Source organism: Arvicanthis niloticus, chromosome 13, assembly GCF_011762505.2.
Source record: "Arvicanthis niloticus isolate mArvNil1 chromosome 13, mArvNil1.pat.X, whole genome shotgun sequence".
NCBI lineage: Eukaryota > Metazoa > Chordata > Mammalia > Rodentia > Muridae > Arvicanthis > Arvicanthis niloticus.
This window is the reverse complement of record NC_047670.1, coordinates 59985092-59996136: the sequence shown is the minus strand read 5'-3', so window position 1 is coordinate 59996136 and position 11045 is coordinate 59985092. Positions and strand designations below refer to the sequence as shown.

At 48.7% G+C, this 11045-nt stretch overlaps 1 protein-coding gene across 2 annotated transcripts in view; it reads right to left on the bottom strand.

The window, feature by feature from the left end:
- Positions 1-214: 214 nt before the first annotated feature.
- Positions 215-11045, bottom strand: part of Fbln1 (fibulin 1) — a 79356-nt gene continuing 68525 nt past the window's right edge. Inside the window, exon 17 of one of the 2 annotated variants that reach the window (XM_034516921.2) lies at positions 215-867. In XM_034516921.2, coding sequence (XP_034372812.1) covers positions 728-867 — 140 coding nt within the window. In that variant the 3' untranslated portion in view covers positions 215-727. The remainder of the gene's footprint in view (positions 868-11045) is intronic. The other variant, XM_076911803.1, reaches the window with a different exon arrangement.

Sequence of the window (11045 nt, the reverse complement as noted above, 5' to 3'; positions counted from 1 at the left end):
TGTGTAGTAGGCTGTCAGGAAGACCACAAAAGCCCTTGTGAGGAAAGGCAGCTTCAGGGTACAAAGAAAGCCAGTGTCCCCCATGGACACACTAGCCACCCCACAGACACACAGCGACACACCAGCCTCCCCCACAGCCATACCAGGCCACACACAAACCTAGCAGCTCACATCTTTACCAAGGGGCCCTCCTTTGAACAAAATTGCAATCCACTTTCTAAGTGCCCCCAAGGCATGCTTGTCAGCTGCATCTGGGGAGAATTTATTGTACATTTATTTATGTGTCGCTCTACAGCAGCCATCAACTTGAAACACACAGAGCCCAGTTGGTTTAAAAAAAAAAAAAAAAAAAAGAGTACCAAAATGTCAGCCCTCATGCAGACTCAGTGAGAACTGGCTACATCTTGGCTTTCAGGTGGAGCGCTGCTTTGAAAACTCCTTCAATTGGTCCTTAGCAATGCCTAGCCCACAGGCAGGAAGAGGGAACAAGATTCAGCCTTTGCATTAAAAAAGGAAGGATTCAACCACGTGGCTGAGCGATGTTTAAACACCACAGTACATCAGCTGGACTTCAGTGATGTGGCTCAGCTTAATGGACGTGGCCTTACAAACCAATATGAAACATCTAGAGAGGCCTGAGAGGTATAGATAGGCACCTAGCAGTCACTGGCGTGGAAGGGCGTGGCCAGGGGAGGGCTACACTCCTGGCTGCGCTGCAAACCGGCCCTCAGAACCAGTACTCGGAGACGAAGATGTGCACATTGACGACGTTCCGATGGGAAACCACGCCCCCCAACACGTAGTTCATCTCCAGCTTCAGGACCGCATAAAATGGGCCCACGATGGGTCTCACCTGGCGCACGACACCTGGGGAGAAAGCGGAAGGCATGTTGTTGGATGTCAGCAGGCACAGGGCAACATGAGTATCTGGGAAAGGAGCTCCCTCGGGAATTTCAAGGTTACAGTGGCAGCCCGAGGCAGACGCTTGAATCACCAGGGTAACCATCCCCTTCCACCTGGTCACTCTGGGTTGTTTCCAGTCACTAAGGATAGGTGACAGTGAGCTCACTATCTCCCCTGGTCACACACAGCTTGGAATGGAAGAGAAGCAGCCAGTATAGCTTTGTGGATAGGCAGGTCTGCAACATGGCCAGCTCCTGCCCTAGTGGGGAGCTTGAGTTTCCTGTTCTACTACCATTTGTCTAATGGTGGTTCAAAGGCCCTCGAAAAGGCCTGAAATAAAATTGAGCCTTCTCTCCTTCCATCCTTCCTTCTTAGATCTCAGACGGGACCCTAGGGAGAAGAAAAGCAATGTTTTTTTTTCCCCCCTGGGACATTTGAAGATTACAAGGGTGGGTCCTCAATCCCCTTCTCCAGGAGACACAGTCCCAAGTCCCCTACTAGACAGGTCCTTGGACCTCCTGCAACATATAATCCAGAAGCCCCAGCATGCCATCTGCCAACACATCACCCACAGACTTCTCCCTAGGGCATTACAGACCTCACAGGCGGTCAGCAACCCCTTCTCATCCCTACTACGGCCACAGCATCGCCACCATGTCCCTCCAAAGGCCTATAAGCAAATATGGCTTCTATCAAAGGCTTATCACCATTTGCCTGCCACTGGGACCCTCCCTGGGCTGCCTGCCAGGCTGAATGGGGTCATAATGCTGGCTGGGCCTGTAATATTGTCAAAGTTCCTTTGAATTCATACATGATACTTTTCCTCCCTGTAGGCCTCAGGCCCACAAGGTGTCTGCCAGCCACTGTGACATTAGCCATTGGAGGGCAAGGGTGTTCTTATCACTGTGCCCATGGCTCACAACACTATATAACTCCAGCTCGAGGGGATACAAAGCCTCTTCTGAACTCTCATCATGCATATATACACACAGAGACTTAATTTCCAAAATAAAAAATATTTTGTGTAAATACTGATATTTTATGTCATTTATATATTTCATTCAAAATATAATATATATATGTACACACACACTGTTGATTATATTTAATGACATATAAGATTTCAATATATAACATAGACATCATAAAATCTTATCTCTTTGTGGGAGTGGGGTTCAAGCAGGGTCTCATGTAACCCAGGCTGGCTTCAGACAAAAATGTAGTGGGTCATGACCTTAAACTCTTGATCCTCTGGACCCCATTTTTGGGGATCATAGGCATGTATTACCATGCCCAACTTGAATAAAATCTTAAATGATAAGGGTCATGTTATAATTACATTCTGGAATAATATTTACATGTTGATAATACTATCACACCTACAGGTTGACATGCATGTTAATGTATTTTATTTGAGTGAACATTCCTACATCTCATGGGACTCCTCACAGGGTCCACAGTTCAGACACATAGTCATGACTGGGTGTGTGGTAGGTTCCTGACATTGAAATACTAAGAATGGAGAGGGGATCCGGGCAGTGGTGGCGCATGCCTTTAATCCCAGCACTTGGGAGGCAGAGGCAGGCAGATTTCTGAGTTCGAGGCCAGCCTGGTCTACAGAGTGAGTTCCAGGACTGCCAGGGCTACTCAGAGAAACCCTGTCTCGAAAAACAAAAAACAAAAACAAAAAAAAAACAAACAAAACAAACAAACAAACAAAAGAATGGAGACGGGGCTGGTGAGATGGCTCAGTGGGTAAGGCAACTGGCACACTAACCTGATAACCTGAGTGTAGTGCCCGGCACCCACGGTAGAAGGCATGAATGGACTCCTGAAAGCTGTCTTCTGTGTATCCACATGGATGCATGCATGTGTGCATGTATGTGTGTGTGTTATGTACACACACACTAAATAAAAAAGAATGTAGTGAATGCAATGGTAGTTGTGGAGGGTGGGTCTGGGTCAGAAAGGTAAGAGAGAACTTGTGTGGTGCACAGGGATTGAGCATGGCCAACCTGAATCAGAGAAGTTACTTAACTGCTCTGAGTCTCAATTTCCTTTTCTGTGGCAGACATAAAACCCAGCAACCTTCAAAATCAGAAACCAAACAAACGAGGGGGGGTGGGGGGGCAGGGGCAGGGGCAGGCCTGCAATCTTACCCACTTGGGATGTGAGAGCAGGAGGATCAAGTGTTCAAGGCCTTCTTGGGCTACAGTGAGAGTTCAAGGCCAGCTTGGGAGCTTAGTGAGGTCCTGTTTCAAAATAAAGTTTCCAGAAAATACAGCTCAGTGGTAAAGCACTTCCCAGCAAGTGTGAAGGCCCCGGATTTAGTCCCCAGCACACACACACACACACACACACACACACACACACACACACACACACGGAGGGGAGGGGGGGAGGGAGAGGGAGGGGGAGGAGGAGGGAGGGAGGGAGGGAGGGAGGGAGGGAGGGAGGGAGAGAGAGAGAGAGAGAGAGAGAGAGAGAGAGAGAGAGAGAGAGAGAAATGACTGTTAGCTATAAAACAAGCAACATTTCAGTGTGATCTCTGCACGCTCCAATGGGTAGGAATGGGTAGGAAGTGTTTGCATCTAAACCCATCATATCAGGGAATCTATGAAGGGTCATTTCTGTCATATCTGAAGACTAGAACTCCATACTGTTGGCTGGTTTGTAAAAGCCACATGGTAGGTGGTGGGGGCGGGGGGACAAAGCACCAAAGCAAATTCTGCCTTGGTCAAAGGAGGACTACAGGGCCTCCAGGTGCCAAGCCTCATCACAGACATGAGTCACTTTCAGAGCCTACAGAGGCTCAGGGTCTTTTCACACAGCAAGAAAGATGACTAAGGACAGCTCTAGATGCTGCCTGAGTGAAGCAAGAGCTTGTGTGGGTGCAGGCTCAAGGAATGTGTCCCTTCCAGCTCATCCAGAATCTTCTGTTTTCTGCCCCTTTGACCTGAAGTCTGTGTGGTACCTGCAGCTAGCCACAGCTTCACTCAGCCCAGAGCCATCTTTCTCACACTAGACCCCTTGGAGGGCCTGGCTCCCACCCTTCCCAGCAGGGCACACTTTCCTGCACCTCTGTTTTCAGATAATAGGTTTCCTCTATCTCACTAGTTAAAGCCCGACTTTCACACTCTTACCCTTACCTTGACTGAAACCATGCCATAGTGTTTCATGAAAGATGACACAAATGACCCACATGGTCCCCAGTGCCTGACACTCAACAGATGCCAAATGAATGGCTGGTTCTGGTGCCAACGTTTTATTCATAGCTTCCTATCACCTGCCATCTTTTTACCCACGTATCATCCATCTATACACCTACTTATCCACCAATCAGTGGATCATCCATCCATCCATCCCATCCATCCATCCATCCATTGATCCATCCATTGATTGATCCACCCATCCATTGACCCATCCATACATCCACTGACTCATCTATCCATTCATCCACCCATTGATCTATCTATCCATTCATCCATTCATTGGCCCATCATCCATCTATCCATTGACCCATCATCCATCCATCCATTGATCCATCCATCCATCCATCCCACTGACCAACTCATCCATTTATCTAACCCATGTATCTCATCCTTTCTTCCAGCCATCTGTTCCTCTATCCAACAGAGGTCAGTCTACACAGGGAGATTTGAAGACATTTCTACAGAGGCACTAATATTTCAACTGGGCTGTGATGAGTAAGTAGGGGCCCAGAGAGCAGGAAGGACATGTGTTTGCAACTGTAATGCTCTACCTGCCATTTCAGGGGACATTCCACTTTGCCTCTCATTCAGGGCAGACTGCATTGTGCTCATGCCTGCCTGCACCACAGTCCCCAGGGCTTGGGCAGGCACCTGGCAGGAGTTCAGCCATGATTACTGAAGGAGACGGAGATTCAGAGGAAAGGAAGTCAGTTCTTGAGGCCACACTAAGAATGCATCACCGACTGGCCTCACAGGTGGCATTTCATTCTGTATGATCTGTCTAAAACTCCTGTAAACACTCTTCAAGAGCATAGAACCCCTTCCTCCATGGGGCCCACAGGCTAGTGTGGTCTATGGCACAAACTGGAAGTTGTGAGGCTCATTCTGGGAGTCAGAAATTGGCTGGAGGTGCTTCATGGTTTCTCCCTCCAGTTGTCCTGAACTCAGGTCCTCCTGCCCCATGTTCCCATCACCTTCCCATGAGAAGCATTCCAACCACCTTCCTCAACATTGTACTTCTCATTCCATACGATTCTATTCTGTGTTTGCCTGTTGCATTTGCTTTCTTAGAGCACTCCACGAAGGAGGCTAGGCCTTCCAACTGAAGCACAATGCACACTGAGAGAGCTGGGAGCAGCTAGCCCTAAATGGGATGTCTCTATCAAACCCTGCCCCTTCAAGGCTCAGGGACCTATGCAGAAGAGGAGGCAGAGAGATTGTAAGAGCCAGAGGTCATGTATGACTCTAGAGAAACAAAGTCTTCCAGACAGAATGGGAAGAGACTGAACATATGAACTCAGAGACTGACAGCACAGGTACATAGGCCTGTATACATGCAAACCAGATAAAACCCTAACATTGAGCCTGAGAGTGGACATGAAGTTCCATCCCCAACCAAGAACCTATTTGCAACTGATACCTGCGGGGAGGGAAAGTCAGTTTTCTTCAATAGGAAGTCACTGAGTTTACCAACCGTACTCCAGGGCAGGCCTTGTGCTCAGGAGTAGCTGACAAACACAAAATAGACTCCATGTTTTTTTCTGTGTGCGCTGTTTGTTGTTGTTGTAATGGTTTGATTGATTTTTTTTTTTTTTTTTGAGAGACAGAGAGACAGAGAGAAAGAACATGAAGCTGGCTGAGTAGAGAGGTGGGGAGAATCTTGGAAAGAATTGGAGAATAGAAAATTATACAATCAAAATATATTGTACAAAATTTAATAAAATTCAAAATGTAAAAAACAAACAAACAAACACAAATGTTTGTCCTGCAAGCACTGGGAACGATGACAGGCTTTGGCTGAGGGCATATTTATTTGACCTGCGTAGCAGCAAACAACCCATTTCCATTAGCCTGACAGACCCATCCCACTGGGAGGGGTGTTATCACCTTGTCAATGGCTCTGGAAAAAGGGAAAGGGGGCCTGAACAGATGGTTTGTTGGGTAAAGTGCTTGCCTTGCAATCAGGAGGACTTAAGTTAGGATTCTCCTCAGCATCCATTAAAGGTCCATGTGTGGTGACAAGCACTGTGATCCTAGTGAAGGCCAGATGTGGGGCAGACAGGTGGACCCCTGGAGCTCAATGCCCGGCTAGTCTAACCTACTCAGCAAAATTCCAGGCCAATGAGAGACCCTGTGTCGAACAAAAGGTAGACCGTGCCTAAGGACCAACAGTAAAGATTGTTCTCTGACATCCACATATACAATGTGCATGCATGTACCAATACACCATGCATGTATACACCTGTGTTCACATGTGTAACCACACATACATGACCATGCACACATGTGCTTGAACACACACACACACACACACACACACACACACACACACACACACACAGGTATGGTGCTACCAAATTCAACAGCTTTAACCTTCTAAATCCTCATCTTAGGCATTTCTGCTCCAGGTCCCAGGCGCTTCTGCTACTCCTCCTCAACGTGTCTGTACCTCTTAGAGATATAATTAAGTCTGTTTTTTCCCCCATTGAAAAATGTAGCCCCCTGGGGCAGCTCACCTTCATGTCTCCGCTCTGCTGTGTAACCCGAAGCTGATGTTCTGGGATTCTTGATCCTGAACACAAAGTCCACAGGTCCAGAAGGGGAAGTCTGTCTCCTGGGGTTGGTGCTCCTCACACTCACCCCCTGGGCCCACCCAAGCTCCTTCCATGTAATGTATTCAGTTGTCTGTCAACCACTTGAAATGACATAAACTCGTCTGGGCTCTCCGCACACCTGACTGGCTCTCAGACATTCTATCCAGATAGCTGGAGTCATACCCTCTGGTTCTTGGGCTGCCTCTGTGCTGGCCAGTTGTGTGACCTTATCCAAGGCCTCATGTGGTCTTTAGTTCAGTGCTGTGATTTGAACTGACAGAGTGTAATGGAGTGGACCGGGCTGTCAGAGTATTTCAACTAACAAGATGATGAATCAAGACACTGCGTGTGATCCTGTAGCAAGGGAACAGACCGAGGCTTGAGTGGGGAAAGACACACGTGACAATCTGAAAGCTACATGTCATCACCAAGCAGAGAATAAGAAACTATCCCTCCCTGCAGCCAGACTAGGGATATAGTGCATTTGGTGTAAAGGCATGCCTGGTTCCTGGAGCTTCTCAGTGACTGGTTTACTCAATGAACGGGGGCTGAATGCGTGAACCATGGGGTCAAGCATTGAATGTAATGTATAAAGTGGGAAATTGTTGAGAAATACTGACCAATGGCCCAAAGTGTTGACATTTCAGATGGTGACCACCTGGGAGGAGAATGGGCAGTAAGGACGTATTGGGCTCACTGTCTGGCCTCAGTGGCCACCTACCCCCCCCCCCCCCCCCCCATGCTAGACACTGGAAAGATAATGTCACCAGGTCCAGCAAACCTCCCAGGATTAGAACCACAGCTGTGGCAGGTAGCATGAGCCAGAGCAAGGAGCTAAAGTCAAGGAGGGGATACTGTTGGCTCAGCTAGCTCTCCCATCCTGAACACCCGGGGGTCTATAGGGATGTCTGCACACACATGTCCTGATGTACAGCAGAATGTTGCAGATGAAGCCGGGAAGGACCCCACATCTGAACGTGAAGTTCATCTGTTTCATAACTGCCTTCTACACACGGCTATGTATGCAATCTCTTTCAGGATGTTGCAGATGAAGACGAGTTTCACCATGTGTGATATTCTTCTCGCGGTCTCAGACATCCATCAGGTTTCAGCTTTTGGAGCATTTTGCATTTGGGGGGAGTAAGGAGTGCTTGACTTGAATCTATACATAACTAGGGTACAGCTGGGTGGGGAAAGAGTCGACAGGACAGGGGTGGGGAAGACCCCTGTGACCAGGCTGAATTTGGTCCCCACCACTGACCTGTGAAGATGACCAGCTTCATCCATGAGGAGGGAGGCACCAAAGGTGAAGCTCTGAGAGTAAGATGTGCCAAATTCCAGCCACCAGGGCCAGGAGTCCCAGTCCAGGTAGGACTGATCCCAAAGCACAGCTCACTACGTGGCATAACTCATGGATGCTTCCTGCCCTGGCCTGACTCAAAAATACTCCAGCAAGGGGCTGGAGAGATGGCTCAGTGGTTAAGGCCTCTTGCTGCTCTTTCAGAGAACTGCAGTTTGGTTCCCAGAACCCACATGGTGGCTCACAGCCATCTATAATTTCAGTGCCAGGGCATCTAACACTTTCTTCTGACCTCTGTGGACACCAGGTATGCACGGGGTGCACATATGTAGGCAAAACACTCAAACATGCGAAACAAAATAAATAGTTCCTTTAAAAAAAAAAAAAATCATTCAGTGAACTCGGCAGAGGTATCTGGAATTTTAAAGCCATCACACCAGGAATTAGGGCTGTGTCTGAACTCCCCACACCCTGCCTTCCCTGCTTGCCCGAGAAACCCTATAATGGCCGGAAAGGAAGGAGGACAGGTGTCTAGGCTGCATATTTAAAATACCAAATGTCACTCACTCAACATGTTTCAGCAAAACTCATCAGCCATATTTTGGGATTATTATAAATGTACCCCACCCCAAGTCTCCAGTGAGCAAAAGCAGATACATCAAGCAGACACCTGCAGGCAGCCAAGTGGAGGAGGTAAAGCCCAGGGCGTAGCTGCCCTGGTGAGAAACGAAAAGAAATGTGAAGAGATCCAGCTTGGCTCTACACCTCCCCAACCTGCGTCTGGGACAGGGAACTGGCATTTCTGCGGCACTGGGCTTGCACATGCTAAGAACCACTGGCCGTGACTGGGACCAGTACTACTGTTTTCTGTGGGTTATTGAGGGGGGGGGAATAAAATTCAGGTGGCGGAGCGACTCCCTGAAGATCACACAGCCAGAAAGACGCAAGCCAGGAAGATGTAAACCAGGACATCGACTGGAACCTGGGCCACTGTGCCTTCCCCTGAGCCATGCGGCTTTAACAAAAGAAAGGCAAGGAAGGTTTGGGCAACAGTCTGGAAGATTTGCTCCTACTTGTACTGAATTGGTCAAAGGTGTAATTGTAGTGGGAGGAGCAAGGTGCTGTGTCCTTTTCCTATGTCCCTGCCTTGACCCTAGTTAGTCCTCCTCACCTACCTGCAGGGTCTCCCAACCTCTCCTGAACCTCTCTCCTTCCTCCCTGTGGTTGTCAGCCTCTACACTCAGCGTAACTGATATACAATCACTCAGGAGACTGAGAAGCACACCTCTAGGTTTCCCTGAGGATTAACTGGGGTGTGGGGGGCCACCCATGGGATGGGGACCCAGACATAAAGGGAGAAAGGCAGAACTGGTGCCCCCTGCCCGTCCCCTGCTTCCTAGCTGCCATGAGGTGAGCGAATCCACCGTGCCCTCTCTGTCATGCTGTCCTGTGCCCTTGAGAACTGAGGGCTGAAAGGAAATCTCTCCTGTTTCTCTCAAGGATTTTGTCACTGAATGAACAAAAGAAATCAAAAAAAAAAAAAAAAAAAAAAAAAAAAAAAAAAAAAAAAGGAAAGGGCATGACACCACCTAGGTCTGATGGAGAAGAAGTTTATGGTAGATATGAGGACAAGCATAGCCAGAGGTGTGGACATCTGGGAGAGTCCAGAGTGGACATGACCCTGAGCCATGGGAGGACAGGGGGGAGAAGAAAGAGGAGAGCTAGACCAAGAGACCAGGAGGGTAAAGGGAAGATAAAAAGGTCAGGTAACCAAAATGGTGGGATTACATAGAGAAGAGCAGCCTAGCTCCTGGGTTGGAGATAGTTAGGGTAGGGGCTGGAGTCTACCAGTTAGGAGGGCCTTGTAACAGGTAGGGACTAAGGGATGCTGGGAGGACCTGACAGCCAAGTCCAGTCTGATCTATTAATGAGCACCTCAGCCATTTGTCCCGAGTTTGAGACTTAACAGTCATAATGACAAACCCTATTCCCAAACCCTACCCACCTCCCCAGAGCCAGGGACTTGGAGCGGTTCTGGTTCTCCACTGATACTTTCTTCCAGCCCTGAGCTCGCTTACTCGTCACCAAAAATTCTTATTATCAGAGTTCTCTCCTCCACACAGTCCCTTGAGCCAGGCCTCATTGTTTCCACTGGAGCTTGCAGCCCCTTCATCCCCACGTTTTAGAAGGGTGTGAGGGCCTGGTACCTCCTAGAAGATGTTTTCGTGCATATATATGTACACACATGTACGTTGTGTGTGCGCTCAAGAAACAAGGAGGGGAGGCAGCCCAATGATGAGTCCTTGGCCCTCATTTGTCCTGAGTACAGCTTAGCAGCCCTTCCTGGGTTCCAGGTCCTTACCCTGACCCTGCTGCTGGCTACTTCTGGTCTCGTGACCTCTGACCATCTTGGCTTGTCTGGGCCCTTCTTTGTCTTTCCTCTCACCATGCTAATGAGCTCAACCACTCTTGAGGCCCTACTACCTTGCCTTCTAGAGGGATCTAGCCCATCATTCCTGTCACATCTCTGAGGGTATCTGACAAGTGTTTCAGACTCAACATCTGAAGGAACAGCTCTTAACCTTATACCTTCCTGTCACCACACCACCGCTTTGGACACTTATCTTACAGCTGTTAGAACCAGATACCTGCCACCAAAACCAAGTCCCCACTAGCCCATAAGAAAATATGACCTGCCAATCTGACCATAACCCTATGTGTCCACACCCCACCCTTCTTCCTACCAGACCCCAGTGGTTAGAGCCACTCTCATCTTGGCCTCCTGGAGGATGGTGGCAGCCATCCCAGGGGGGCACCTAGAAGAGCCTCTCTGTGTGTGAGCTTCCTGCATTGCTCAGTGGAAATTCACAGCAAAGGCTTTCCTGTGGCTTTGAGGTCCCAAGGTCCCATCTCATTCTTCCTCTGTGTTAGCTGCAGCTCTGCACAGCGAGCACATGTGCCTTGGGGCTTTGTGCAGTCTGTTCTCTCAGCCTCCAGTGCTCTCCCTCCAGCTTGCCTGAGGCTCATTTCCTGGGT